Below are 15,974 nucleotides of genomic sequence, written 5' to 3'. Positions count from 1 at the left end.
CTAAGGCCCACTTGACTTCACATTCCAGGATGCCTGGCTCTAGATGAGTGATCACACCATCGTGATATCTGGGTCATGAAGATCCATTTTGTACAGTTCTTCTGTGTATTCTTGCCACCTCTTCTTCATATCTTCTGCTTCTGTTAGGTCCATAACATTTCTGTCCTTAATCGAGCCCATCTTTGCATTTAATGTTCCCTTGGTATCTCTAATTTTCTTGAAGAAATCTCTAGTCTTTCCCACTCTGTTGTTTTCCTCTATTTCTTTGCATTGATCGCTGAAGAAGGCTTTCTTATCTCTTCTTGCTATTCTTTGGAACTCTGCATTCTGATGCTTATATCTTTCTTTTCTCCTTGGCTTTTCACCTCTCTTCTTTTCACAGCTATTTGTAAGGCTTCTCCAGACAGCCATTTTGCTTTTTTGCAAGTACAAACCAGCCTCAGTCCCTCCTTTCCCAGGGTCCACCTCCAGCATTTCTGCAATTCTGTTCCCACTTCTGGCCATCTTGTTCTCTTGCCTGCAAAGCTGTGAGAGCCCCTTTCTGCTTCTGCTCTTGCTGCCTGCAATCTATTTTCATGTTGTAGCCAAAATTCTCCTTTTCGGGAAACACCGTCAAGCCCTAAATGGCTTCCCCTTGCTCCTAGATCAAAACCCTGCCTTCTCTCCACATCCTACAGTTCTCTATGTGCCATGACCCCTGACTGCCCTTGAGTTCACGTCCCTCTCCTCACCTCCTCACTTGCTCATGACACTCCTTCCATCCGGGGGCTGTTGTGCTTGCTAGTCCCTTACCTCTCCCCCAAAACCGTTTCCCAGGATCGGTGCAAGACTGGATCCTATACAACAACAAACACTCCCTCTACACAGAGCCCATTTCCAGCCGCTACCCCCATTGCCCTGCATTCAGCACATTCAGCCTGTGCACCCAGTCACTGTCAGTCACCCTCCTCTACACCATGAATTCCACTGCAGCAGGAAATCTGACTTTGCTAAGGGAAAAATTATTCTGACACTTGCTAAAATGGTGAAAAAGTAGTGAAAGTGTTAATCGCTCAGTTGTGTCTGACTCTTTACAACCCCATGGACTGTAGCCTGCCAGGCTCCTCTATCCATAGAATTCCCTAAGCCAGAATATTGGAGTGGGTTGCCATTTCCTTTTCCAGGGGATCTTCCCTACCCAAGGATCAAACCTGGGTCTCCTGCATTGCAGGTAGATTGTTTACTCTCTGAGCCAACAGAGAAGCCCTAAAATGGTAAAGAAGAATTTTTAGTCAAGATTATCACAATACGAGTATTACAATAAGGAAGAGAGATTGGCCTCAACTCTGAATTCAGCAAGGATGAGTGGGGATGTATAGCCAAGGAATAGAGAGAGGTGGTCATTGAATGGAATATTGCTAAGAACAGACATTAAGGCTAGGGGATTCTCTCTAAACTAAGTTAACAAGATTCTTGATAAAACTGGGCTAGGCAGGCCATGGATGGACAGGGGCCAGGGTTGAGGCCTAGTCAAGGAGAGGACTCAAAAGACAAATATAAATATGCTATACTTTCTCTTAGCCACATTTTAGAAAGTAAAAAGAAGCAGGTGAAAAGAATTTTAATAATATATCTTATTTAATCTCATATGTACATTATCTGTTCAATACATAAAAATGAGAGTGAAATCACTGAGTCATGTCTGACTCTTTGCGACCCTGTGGGCTGTAGCCTACCAGGCTACTCCATCCACAGGATTCTCCAGGCAAGGGTACTGGAGTGGGTTGCTATTTCCTTCTCCAGGGGTTCTTCCCGACCGAGGGATCGAACCCAGGTCTCCCGCCTTGCAGGCAGATGCTTTACCCTCTGAGCCACCAGGGAAACCTTTTCAATACATAACCAACATAAAAATTACTAATGAGCTACTGTACGTTCATTTCTTTGTACCAAATGTTGAAAACCCAATGGTATTTTACACTCATGGCATATCTCCATTCAGACCAGTCACATTTCAAGGATGAACAGCTACATGTGGCCCTGGGCTACATATTGGGCAGTGCAGATCTGATGATTGTAGTGGTGACTGTACAAAGGGTATCCAATAAATGTCCACTGAATAAATGGATGAGTGAACTAAGAATAAACTTGATTCACAGAAATGGCCATTTTCTTTCTGCAAGTGTTCAAAATATGTTGGTGCCAAGTTTTACTCCAGAGACATGTATAAACAGTATGTGTCGCTTGATATGGGAAGGAATGGATATTTCAAATAATAAGAGAATATCACCTTTCAATTATAATTTAATTCTTCACTCATCTTTGTTTTATAAATGCCCAGAGGTAATAAAGGAAGAAAGCATAGCTATGAATTTTATCCACGAAGGAGTTTATGCAACCACAAAGGTGTTTTGATTTTTTCTTTTTTAACCAATTAGGTATTTTCATCTATTAAATTTTTTTCTTAAAGTATAAGACTGCAGTTTTCACGAGATAACAAATTTTAACAAGATTATTTTAAATATCTGGTTTTCTTCTGTTCCTTTAAATTCATTATCCACTTCTATATTGGGTAGCTACAAGTGGTAGCATTTGGCATTGTTTATTCACTGTAAAATGTCAGAGCAGTAAGAGCTGGATTCCTCAGTTGGGAACAGTAAGATGCCTGGATTTACTGTGCATTGTGTGGCTTCAGAATATTTTTTCTGTTATTGTTCTTCCCTCATCCAGTGTGTTAAGAAAAGTATTTTTCCTATTTACCACATAGGACTTGTCTGTCTTTTCTTCCTGTTTACACTGAAAACATTCAGCTGTAGCACTGATCTCCAGTGAAATCTATTGTGGTGTTCCTGACAGCTGTCAAATTCTGAATCAGATCAACCACATACCCACTAAAACACCCAACAGTCCAGAAGACTCATGAATATGTTTATCAGATATGTCTTATATAGTGTCGACTGCTGTCTTTATGCTGCTGCTGCTGCTGCTAAGTCGCTTCAGTCGTGTCCGACCATGCGATCCCATAGACGGCAGCCCACCAGGCTCTGCTGTCCCTGGGATTCTCCAAGCAAGAACACTGGAGTGGGTTGCCATTTCCTTCTCCAATGCGTTAAAGTGAAAAGTGAAAGTAAAGTCGCTCAGTTGTGTCAGACTCTTCGCGACCCCATGGACTGCAGCCTACCAGGCTCCTCCATCCATGGGGCTTTCCAGGCAAGAGTACTGAAGTGGGTTGCCATGCTTTTATAAATCCAGGTAAAAAAAAGAAATAAGAATTAGAGAAACAAACCAGGCTTTAAAACAGGAGAGAGACTGCATTTTAGCTCCAAATTTATGAGGGATAGGAAAACAATGTATTCTTCATCCCTTTTCCCCTCCAATTAGATTTCTCTATAGAGACAACAAAAAATGTTTTTGATTTAAACCTTGAATTTTAAGGGCAAGCTTTAAAAAAGCCAAATCAATGCTAAATCAGAGGTATTTACAAGATTGACAAATTTAAGCCAAAGTGGATACTTAAAAGCTCATATAGATCTTTAGATGATGCTCTCCCAGATGGTGAATTAATGTAATTTTAGCAAGAAGCAAAGTTGCACTAATATGCAGTATTGCGGCCTCGCACTGACTTAATGTGTCTGTACCCATCACAGCGCAGATGTTGTATATCATTTTACTGCCAGTTTTTCTATACCACACACTGAAGAATGGGATTTGGGAGTACAGTAAATTATGATTTTAAATTTCGACTAGTGACTTGTTAGAGATTGAAGCTTTCTGTGAACTGTGTATAGAAATCACATCGATTGTGTTCTTTGTGCAGGGTGTGAAAGGTGACTTGGGTCCTCGTGGTCCACCTGGCCCAAAAGGAGAAAAGGTACAGTATTTACCTGGTCTTTTCTCAAGAAAACCCTGAGAACCTATGCAGTGACTTTTCACTGATCCTGTTTAACTGCCAAAATGTAATTTTGTTAAAATTAACCAAAGGCTATTATGTTTTTTTTAAAAAAAAAAAAAACTAAACTAAACAAGAAAAGCCTTTTGGTTCATTCAATTAGTTTGAAGAGACTAAATGCACAATTGCTAGTCAACAGTAATTTGTGTTTATAAGATTTCCCTTTTTTCTCCCTCGCTCGGCACCATTAGGTATTCATTCCATCACAGTTTGCATCGATGTCCTGCACTGGGGAACTTCGCCAGTAGCGCTGAGATGCTGCCATGGTGAAGCAGGTGGCGTTTGTGGGGAAAAAGGATAACGGTGCATCTCAGTCTTAATCTGAATGCCCTTCTTCCTGCCACATTTTCTCATGTCATTTTAGAGGGGCCTATCAGCAGGGACCTTGAAAATTATGAGATAGTAAAAGCAAGAGTTGTTTTGAGTGAGGTCATTGATCCTAGTTTGATGACAATTGTACATACGGGCATTTTGCACTATATTTTGTTCTTCATTCTCAACATATTTGGAAATCTTTTTCTGTCTCTAGTATTTACCTTCTCAATAAAGTTGCCTGCAAATTGGTCCCCAATGACTGATTTAAATTTCATCAATGTTTTTTTTAACAACTATTGGTTATTTTTATTCAGTTGTTCCCGATATAATGATTACACAAGGCTAAGTGTTCACTTTTCAGGTGATTTTGTTAAATGAGAAAAGAGAATGTTGTAGAGATACTCCCACATACGAATACAATATCCAGTGCCCCCTGCCACCCAGTGTTGGTTCCATAATGTCCATTTGAAGAGGGGTTAAGGCAGTGATACTTGATTTTTTTTTTCCTTATGTGATAACTTTATTTAATTCACCATCAGCACTCTGGGGTTCAGTATATTTATCTACAAAATGAGGGAATTTGATGAGATAGAAGGTCTCTAATTGTCAAATTTAACATTCTAAGACCTTTTAAAAAGGTATTCACTTTTTATTGAAAAAGTGAAAATGTTAGTTGCTCAGTTGTGTCCAACTCTTGGCTACCCCATGGACTGTAGCCCATGAGACTCCTCTGTCCATGAGATTCTCCAGGCAAGAATACTGAAGTGGGTTGCCATTGCCTTCTTCAGGGGATCTTCCCAACCCAGAGACTGAACCAGGGTTTCCTGCATTGCAGGTGGATTCTTTACCTTCTGAGCCACCAGAAAAGCCTTTTTTTTTTTTTCAATTGAAGTATAGTTTAATTTGCAGTATTTTATTAGTTTCAGGAATACTAATCAGCATAGTGATTCATTTTGAATCAGCATAGTGATTCAAAAATTGTATAGCTTATATTCCATTTAAAGCTATTATAAAATATTGGCTATCTTCCTTGTGTTGTACAGTATGTCCTTGTAGCTTATTTACTCTGTGCATAGTGGTTGGTACCTCTTAATTCTCTACCCCTGTCTTACCTCTCTCTGTGATGCTTGATCTTAATGACCAAGAGTTCCCATGAAGTAAATATATATGATGATACAATAAAGCATATAGGTGACATATTTATAAGTTGAAAAATAATAAACATTTAGATTAACCATATTCTTTAGATTTTGAATAGTTTTTCAATATACCTACCTGATAATTTGTATTCATGTAATTGTCAGCAAAGCAACGTTAGTATTTAAAATTTCATGACTGTAGGCAAAACCTCTTACAAGTGTTCTCAAGTTCAAGGCCAGTTCAGCAAAGCTTTAAAAGAGGCAATGGGGCTGCTGAAGGCATGAAGTGGGGAGACCCACTTATTATTTTTGCTGACCCACTTATTATTACTGTGCTAACTTTGTCAGAAATATAATCTGTCATTGTGACATTTCCCAGCTGCTCCATTGGCAAGTAACCATATTTGAAGAGATACTCTTTCTAATTTTGGATTAGTAGACAAAAGAATAGAAATTAGATTATTTTAGCTTTTCAAAACAAGTTCTGCTGCTGCAGAAAGCATGGGGATGCACAAGGTGATTTTTATATCATGATAGCTAAAAGCATGTGATAAATTTTTCATTGTGAAGACACTTTTATCAAGATAAAATTCTACTTTTCTTTCCATCCAGATTTATCTAAATATTGCTTTGATCCATTCTTGAAATTTGTAAATATGTGGGCAAGAAGGGACTATTGGTAATTGCAGCTTTTCTTTCATCCTTTAGGGAGATATGGGACCACCAGGACCACCAACCCTAACTGTAAGTAGTTTTGAAATCAAAATTCGTAACTGAAATATGTTACCCTGTTGACTGCTCACAGTATATCATGACTATACAGAATTTAAGCCATCAGATATTTTGGGAACTGAAAGTGACTTCAAAGTAGATCTAAGCAAACCTCCAGATTTTAAAGATGGAGCTTCTACCCACAGCAGTGAAGGGCTTAACCTGAGGTCATGCAGGTAGTTACTGGAAAAGTCTGGAAGCAGTACTTAACCTAAGCAATTTTCCCCACCCTCCATATGGTTCATAATTTTTCCCCTTCAGGGTTTGATTATACATTCTTAACGTGACATTTAAAGTTAATGAAAGCAGAGACAGTTCTTCTTACTCTAAAAACTATAAAAGAATAAACTATAACACCCAGTGTGTAAAAATAGCTACCTGTTTAAACCCATTCAAGCCCATTGCTTTTGCCAATGTGAGTTGCTTCTAAGATTTGAAAATGATAAAATAAAATAGAGATATTTCAGTTACAGATTTATGAGAAAAGTTTACAATGTCCACATAATGGCATTGCTCTCAATTAAATGGCTCATCATTTATTAAACATTTAGTCATAAATATGTAATGCTTTCATATTTGGATACGATTTGCTGTTATAGATTTTCTTCATAGGCCATTAAGTTTTCTCATTTAAGTTAAAGATTTGGTCTGAGAATGACACTAAGCTTAATGGAAAAGAAGAAAGATGTTTAACTAAGATCATGTGTAGCTTGAGGCCTCTCAAATTTTATGTTGATATTAGCTAATGACATAAATTAAGAATTTAAATCTTCAGTTTCCTGAGACCTATGCTGATCATAGAAGGCCAAGTTTAAAGAAATCTTCTAGCATCTGAATGAGGGTCCTCCCATTAGGGCAGCACAGGACTTGCAAAGACTATGTAGCTTTGATAACATTTATATTTATCTTTGTACTTGAAAATATCATTCTGAACACTATGTTAATGCTATCTTACACAAATAATCTTTGCAATCCTCACTTAGAATGCAAATATTTCTTCATAAATGGAAAATCTAAGGAAACAAACAAATGACTTTCTTAGGAATAGCCAAATTCAATTAGGGTGGAATTCTGTGCTTGAAGCTTTGATTTTCTTTTTTTTTTTTTTTTTCCTCTTTTTTTTTTCTTTTTTTTTTTTTTTTAGTTTTTTATTTTTTAAATTTTAAAATCTTTAATTCTTTTTTTTTTAGTTTATTTATTTTTTATTTTTTATTTTTTTTAAATTTATTTATTTTTTTTTAATTTTAAAATCTTTAATTCTTACATACGTTCCCAAACATGACCCCCCCTCCCACCTCCCTCCCCACAACATCTCTCTGGGTCATCCCCATGTACCAGCCCCAAGCATGCTGCACCCTACGTCAGACATGGACTGGCGATTCAATTCTTACATGATAGTATACATGTTAGAATTCCCATTCTCCCAAATCATCCCACCCTCTCCCTCTCCCTCTGAGACCAAAAGTCCGTTATAAGCAAGGTGAAAAGACAGCCTTCGGAATGGGAGAAAATAATAGCAAATGAAGCAACTGACAAACAACTAATCTCAAAAATATACAACCAACTTATGCAGCTCAACTCCAGAAAAATAAACGACCCAATCAAAAAATGGGCCAAAGAACTAAATAGACATTTCTCCAAAGAAGACATACGGATGGCTAACAAACACATGAAAAGATGCTCAACATCACTCATTATTAGAGAAATGCAAATCAAAACCACAATGAGGTACCACTTCACACCAGTCAGAATGGCTGCGATCCAAAAATCTGCAAGCAATAAATGCTGGAGAGGGTGTGGAGAAAAGGGAACCCTCCTACACTGTTGGTGGGAATGCAAACTAGTACAGCCACTATGGAGAACAGTGTGGAGATTCCTTAAAAAATTGCAAATAGAACTGCCTTATGACCCAGCAATCCCACTTCTGGGCATACACACCGAGGAAATCTTTAATTCTTACATGCATTCCCAAACATGAACCCCCCTCCCACCTCCCTCCCCATAACATCTTTCTGGGTCATGATTTTCAAGATGGGAATAAAAACTATTTGAGAGGAGGCTTTAACTGCATATTATTCATTTTTTTATAATTTGTGGAGTTTATTTCTTAAATTATTTGGCAGTGATTTAAAGTTTGCTCATTTTATTTAAATCACATGTTTATTTTTCCTCAACTGAGTTATGTGCTCAATCATTCCATGTAGTTATCTGATTACACAGTCATTTGCAACTTGTGTTTGAAGACTAAAATGCAATCTGTCTGTATCCTTTCACCTGATAAGCAAAGTTGGCCTCTCAGCCAGAATATTATATTGGATTATGTCAATGTCAAGCAACAACTGACATCTTTCTGCCAAGTAACACCCTTTAGATGTCTCTTTGCACTATTCAGTGGCCAGACACTAAAGGAGTACAAGCTGATTTTCATACTTATCTAAAGATATGAGAGAAGCTCCAAAGTGGGAGGTTAAGAGAGTGAATTAGAAGGATATGCAGCTTACCATCTTCCAAAACACATCAAAAAGACATCTACATGTGGTAAAATTATTGAAAACTAGCAGAAGACCTCTTACACAGCCAAAGCTGCAAGAAAGATCCCCACACAACTGGTAGGATAACAAAAAGGCATTGGAACAGGATCAGCGCCCCTGGGAGGGAGCTGTGAAAGAAGAAAAACCCTTACAGATGACCCCTCCCCTTGTGAACCCCCTTCACTGGCTGGGAGGTCCATTTGGCTAGATAGGGGATCTGGAGGGGCCTGGACTCTGCCCGTGAGGAGGTCTGCATGTGCTGGCTTGTTAGCTGTCAGGACAGAGAGAGACTGGCTCTGATGGCTGCCACCTCAATACACTTCCTAACCTTAAATGTCCTTCAGGTGGAGCTGCTAGTACATTGAGTGGACAGCTGCTGAAACTTGGGCTTATGTGGATGGATCCTGGGAAAGGACTCAGCCTAGATATGCAGAAACAGCCCAGAGGGCAGGAGTGTAGTGCAGGCCTAACCTCCAGGCCAGGCTTACATTAGGTCAGGGACAAGCACAACAGAGAAAGGGATGTGACCTGAACTGCTTCTGAGCAGAACCGTGGATGCTGCATAAATGGTGCATAGGTTCACAGTGACCACGTGGGTCTCTGTTGCTTTGGCACTCACCTCCCTGGGACAGAGCACAAACTTAAGGGTCTTCTCAAATGCAACCTTCAGGGTTCTACTGCAACAACTGGGGAGCAGAGCCTGTTGTTGGCACACACATGGCAGGGTGTGGATTTACCATTAGAAAGCCCACTGTTAGTCTGCTCATGGCAGGGCACAGCTCCATTGGTAGGCTTTGTGAGTACACACACTATGGGGAAGAGGATGATATCTGAGCCCATAATCAGCGCTGTCACATCAGGGACATGTCGGGGTCAGGAGGTCCTGCAGCAGCAGACTTTGTTGGCGTGCACATCAGGCGAGGGACATAATCCACAGTATCACATGTCTCCAGTGGACAGGCCCTAGGGAGAAGCTTGCACTGGTTCCTTTCCCAGCAGAAGTGCTCCAGTTCCACCCAGCTCACACAAAGCCTGAAGCTAGAATCTGGGGGGACAGGCCCTGGGAGAGCCCTACTACAGAGGCAGCTCAGGTCTCAGGTGGCAGCTCAACCACTTCAGTTTCTGTAGCCACAATGCCCTGATCCTCAGGGCCTGCCTTACACTAGGTCAGGGACAAACACAACAGAGAAAGGAATGCAGCATGGGCTGCTTCTAAACAGAATCTTGGATGCCTGAGAGGTGGTGTATACATTCGCTGTGACCATATGAGCTTCTCTTGCTTCAGCACTCATCTCCTTGCTACAGAGCACAAACTCAAGAGCAGCAGAGCCTTCTCACACACAAACATCAGGGCTTCTGCTGCAACAACTGGGAAGAAGACCCAATCCCCAACAAGGCTGTGACAGTCACAGAGAGAAGAGGAGGTGCTGCCCAACATCCAGTGCAGGATCTCTACACAACACCAGTCATAACTTCTATCAAGGGGATAACAGCCAGCACACTCTGGGTGAAGATGTGACAGGCATCCATAACAGAGACAGCTATTAAGACAAAGATATTAGACTCACATTGTCTATATAGGGATGATCCCACATAAAAACAGCCCTTAAGACCATAGTAGTAACTATTTCTTCTAAATTTGTAGAGTCACAGAAGTGTAAGTAAAATGAAGAAGCAAAGGAACTACTCTCAACAAAGAGAACAAGCAAAATCCCCTAAAAATAATCAATGAAACAGACCTCTTCAGTATACTAGATCTTGAGTTGAAAAAAGTAATAAAAATGTTAAAGGAATTAAGAAAGACTTTCAATAGAAATTCAGGTCACTGTAACAAGGAACTGGAAACTATAGGGAAACAATCAAAATTAGACAACTCAACTGCTGAGAGAAAAATAGAACTGAAAGCAGACTAAATAATGCAGAAGAACAAATAAGTGATCTGGAAGATAGAATAATGGAAATAACACCATCAGAACAACAGATAGAAAGACAAATGGACGGAAAAAAAGAAAGCAGCATATGAGATCTGCCAGCCTACACACAATAAGGATCCCAGAAGGGAAAAAAAGAAGAGGATCAAAAATGTATTTAAAGAAATTATGGCTGAACACTTTCCAAACCTAAAGATGGAAACAGATATCCAGGTATAGGAAGTATAGAGAGTCCTGAACAAGATGAACCCAGTAGACCTACACCAAAATATACCATAATTAAAATGACAAAAGTTAAAGAGGATTCAAAAGTAAGAAAAAGAAAAACAAAGAGTCAGTTACAAGGGAACCCCCACAGGTTGATTTCTCTACAGAAAATTTGCAAACCAGAATATATATTTTGCAATATATATTCAGAGTTCTGAAAGGGGAAAACTTGCAACCTAGGATACTCTCCCCATTAAGATTATCATTTAGAATGAGAAACAAAGAATTTCTCAGACAAGCAAAAACTACAAGAATACAGCACTAAGTCTTTCCTAAAAAATATTGAAGATCTTCTCTAAATAGAAAAGAAGCAAGAATATGTAAGAAAGGGTAAAACCACAATAGGATAGGCCAATTTAAAAAAAAAAGGATTAAACATCCCTTAAAGAAACTAGTACATAGATTTAAAACAATAAATATTTTATTAAAACAACTATGACTACAGTTAACAGCAAAAAGACAAACATCATACTGTAAAATAGGATATAAAAATCACAAAATGCAGAAGAAGAAAGTAAAGACTAGATTTTTTTTTTTTAGAATATGCCTGAACTTATACAACTATCAGTCTAATGCAAGCAGATACAATTCTGGATTATCGTACTTGAAAGCCAGAGTGATCACAAATCAAAAACATTCAACAGATTCACAAAACTCCAAGAGAAAAGAAACTCAAGTTAATTCAAGAGAAAACCATCAAACCACAAAAGGAAAGAAACAAAGAGAACTGAAAAATCAAGTAGAAAATAAGGTTTAAAATGACAATAAATACATCTTATAAGTAATTGCTTTAAATGTGAATGGACTAAATGCTCCAATCAAAAGACATTGATTCAAAGGTTGTATTAAAAAAAAAAAACGAGTATCTACAATATGTTGTTACAGGAGACTCACTTTAGGGTTAAAGATGCTATATTGATAAATGAGGGGCTGGGAAAAGATGTCTCATGAGAATGAAAGCAACACAAAGCCAAAGATAGCAATACTCATATCAGACAAAATAGACTGTTAATAACAAAGGACAAAGAATGACATTAGATACTGATAAAGGGATCCATACAAGAAGATATTAGACTCATTGAAATATTTGTCAACAAAGGTCTGTCTAGTCAAAGCTATGGTTTTTCCATTAGTCATGTATGAATGTGAGAGTTGGACTATAAAGAAAGCTGAGCACCAAAGAATTGGTGCTTTTGAACTGTGGTGTTGGAGAAGACTCTTGAGAGTCCCTTGGATTGCAAGGAGATCCGACCAGTCCATCCTAAAGGAGATCAGTCCTGAATATTCATTGGAAGGAGTAATGGTGAGGCTGAAACTCCAGTACTTTGGCCACCTGATGCAAAGAATTGACTCTTTGGAAAAGACACTGATGCTGGGAAAGATTAAGGACAGGAGGAGAAGGGGAAAACAGAGGGTGAGATGGTTGGATGGCAGCACCGACTGAATGGACTTGAGTGTGAGTAAGCCCGGGAGTTGGTGATGGACAGGGAGGCCTGGCATGCTGCAGTCCATGAGGTCACAAAGAGTCGGACACAACCGAGTGACTGAACTGAACATATATGCCAATGTAGGAGCACCTAAATGTAAATAATGTTAATACAGAGCAAATAATAACAGACATAAAAGGAAAAGGTAACAGGAATACGGTGATAGTGGGATACTTAAACACTGCAGTGACATCAGAAGACCTGTCTTCTAGACAGAGAATCAGTTGGGCAACAGAGCTCCTAAATGACACGATAGATTCACAGCTGGACTTAATTGATATCTACAGGAAACGGCATCCAAAAAACCCAGAATACACATTCTTTCCAAGTGTGCGTGCGACATTCTCTAGGACAGACCACATACTAAGGCACAAAGCAAGTTTCAACAAATTTAAAAGGGTAGAAGTTATTTCAAACGCCTTTTCTGACCACAGTGGTAAGAAACTAGACATGAACCATAGAAAGAAAAGAAGAAGAAGAAGAAAAAACAATATGGAGATTAAATACACACTATGAAAAAACCAATGGATCAATGGTAAAATGAAACAGGAAATCAGTCAAGACAAACAACAGTGAAAACATAGTCTTACAAAATCTAGGGGATATAGCAAAACCTGTACTAATGGGGAAATTCATAGTGATACAGGCTGTCTTCAAGAAACAAGAAAACCTTAAATAAACAACCTAAACTGTCACCTGAAAGAATTATAAAAAGAACAAAAAAAGTCAATAGTATGAAGGAAATAATAAATATCAGAAAGATAAATAAAATTGAGATAAAAATTATAGAAAAGATAAATAAAACTAAGAGCTGGGTTTTTTTTTAAACAAAATCAACAAATCTCTAGCCACGTTCACCATCAAAAGGAGAGATAAGACCCAAATAATCAAAAAAAGAAATGAAAGAGGAAAAATAACTACAAATACCACAGAAAAACAAACAAACAAAAATAACATTATGCTATGAACAGTAATATGCCAACAAATTGGACAACCTAGAAGAAATAAACAAGTATCTAGAAACATACAACCTTCCAAAACTATGTTAAGAAGAAACAAATCTTTGAAAAAGATTGATCACTAGAAGTGAAATAGAATTTGTAATAGAAAAAAAAGAACTTACTACAAACAAAAGTCCAGGACCAGATGGGTCTTTGGGGAATTCCACCAAATATAAAAATAAGAATTTATATGCATCCTTCTTAAACAGTTGCAAAAAATTAAAGATGAGGGATCACTCGGAGAAGGCAATGGCACCCCACTCCAGTACTCTTGCCTAGAACATCCCATGGACAGAGGAGCCTGGCAGGCTGCAGTCCATGGGGTCGCTAAAGAGTCGAACATGACTGAGCAACTTCACTTTCGCTTTTCACTTTCATGCATTGGAGAAGGAAATGGCAACCCACTCCATTTTTCTTGCCTGGAGAATCTCAGGGATGGGGGAGCCTGGTGGGCTGCCATCTACAGGTTCACACATAGTCGGACATGACTGAAGTGACTTAGCAGCATACTTGAAAAGAATCATACACCATGATCAAGCTGGACAAATACCAGGGTCATAAGAGTGTTTCAACATGCTCAAATCAACCAATGTGATGCATCACATTAGAAAAGGAAAAGACAAAAACCACATGATCATCTCAATAGACACAGAAAAGCATCTGATAAAATTCAGCATTCACTTTTGATAAAATCCTCTCACCACAGTGGGTATAAAGGGAACATATCTCAACATAATAAGAGCCGTTTATGACAAACCCACAGCCAACACTGTACTTACCAACGAAAAGAGGAAACTCTTCCTGTTACATTCTAAAACAAGCAAGGAAGCCCCCTCTCACTACTTATATTCACCATTGTTTTGGATGACTCAGTCACAGCAATCAGACAAGAAAAAGAAATAAAGCGTATCCAAATTGGAAGGGAAGAGGTTAAATAGTCATTATGCAGATGACATGATTCTCTATATAGAAAACCCTAAACACTTCACACAAAAACTATTAAAACTGATAAATGAATTCAGCAAGGTTGCAGGATACAAGATTAATATATAGAAATCTACTGCATTTCTTTACGCTAACAGTGAAATACCAGAAAAAGAAAGTTTTTAAAATCCCATATAAAATCACATAAAATAGTAAAATACTTAGTAAAATACTTCTAACCAAGAAGATGAAAGACCTATACAGTGAAATCTATTAAGACATAGATAAAAGAAATTGAAGATGATTCAAAAATATGGAAAGTTATCCATTTCTCTTCTATTGGAAGGATTGATATTGTTAAAATGTTCATATAACCCAAAGAAATAAACAGATTTAGTGAAATCTCTATCAATTTACCCATAACATTTTTCACAGAACTAAAACAAATAATTCATAAAGCTATATGGAGCCACAAAAGACAAAATTGTCAAAGCAACTCTGAGGAAGAAGAACTAAGCTGGAGGCATAGTGCTGCCAGACTTCAGATAATACTACAAAATTTTAGTTGTCAAAATATCATGGTATTGGCACAAAAACAGGGATATAGGCAAATGGAAAAGAATAAAGAACCTCAAAATAAACCCACACACCTACAGTCAGTTAATCTTCAACGAAGGAGGCAAAAATATTCAAATGAAATAAGACAATCTGAAACTAAAGATCAATAAAAACAGAAAAATTGGAAAATTCAAAAATATGTGAAAATTAAGCAACACACTCCTAAGCAGCCAATGGGTCAAAAATTAAAGGGGAATACAAAAATATCTTAAAATGGAAACAAAACATACCAAAACTTATGGGGTGCAGCAAAGGCAATTCTGAGAGAATTAGCTATAACTAATAAATAACTATAAATTCCTAAATTAAGAAAAATAAAGATCTCAAACACTGTATAGCTTTATTTGTAAAGGAACTTGGAAAGGAAGAACAAAGTCTGAGGCAGCAGAATTTAAAAAGAAGAAGAAGAAATCAATTGTCAGAGCAGACATAAATGGAGAATAGAAAAACAGTAGAAAAGATCAATTAAACTAAGAGTTGGTTTTTGACAAACTTAGGTAGATTAACCAAGAAAAACAGAGAAAAAAACTAAATAAAATCAGAAATAAAAGACAAAACATTATAAATAATACAATAGAAACACAAAGGATTATGAGAAACTACTATGAACAATTATACACCAACAAACCAGATAGCTGGATCATGAATAAATAGAAAATTTTATTGGGCTAATAATAAGTGAAAAAATTGTATCAGTAATCAAAACCCTCTCAACAAAAACAAGTCTGGGACAAGGTGTTGTATGGATGAATTACACCATACATTTAAAGAAAAATTAATACCTGTCCTTATCAAATTATTCCAAAGAATTTAAGAGGAGGAAACACTTCCATGCTCATAATATGAGGACAACATTACCTTGCCTTGATATCAAAGTCAGATACAGACACTATAAGAAAACTCGAGACAAATATCCTAGATGCAACATTTTTCAGCAAAATACTAGCAAATTGAATTCAGAATCATATTAAAGGAATTATACACTGTGTTCCCTAAAGCACAAGGATGTTTCAACATACAAAGTCAAATACTGTGATACATTACATTAAAAGAATGAAAGATAAA

General features: G+C 37.7%; 1 protein-coding gene across 1 annotated transcript in view; it reads left to right on the top strand.

The window, feature by feature from the left end:
• The window catches only part of COL19A1 (collagen type XIX alpha 1 chain), a 474,185-nt gene that overhangs the window by 210,769 nt on the left and 247,442 nt on the right, over nucleotides 1–15,974 (top strand). The window contains exons 13-14 of the mRNA XM_069599490.1: nucleotides 3,794–3,847; nucleotides 6,088–6,123. Of these exons, the coding sequence (XP_069455591.1) occupies nucleotides 3,794–3,847; nucleotides 6,088–6,123 (90 nt within the window). The remainder of the gene's footprint in view (nucleotides 1–3,793; nucleotides 3,848–6,087; nucleotides 6,124–15,974) is intronic.

Source organism: Ovis canadensis, chromosome 9 (assembly GCF_042477335.2).
Source record: "Ovis canadensis isolate MfBH-ARS-UI-01 breed Bighorn chromosome 9, ARS-UI_OviCan_v2, whole genome shotgun sequence".
Taxonomy (NCBI): Eukaryota; Metazoa; Chordata; class Mammalia; order Artiodactyla; family Bovidae; genus Ovis; species Ovis canadensis.
The sequence above is the reverse complement of the archived record's forward strand: the minus strand, read 5'-3'. Positions and strand labels throughout refer to the sequence as shown.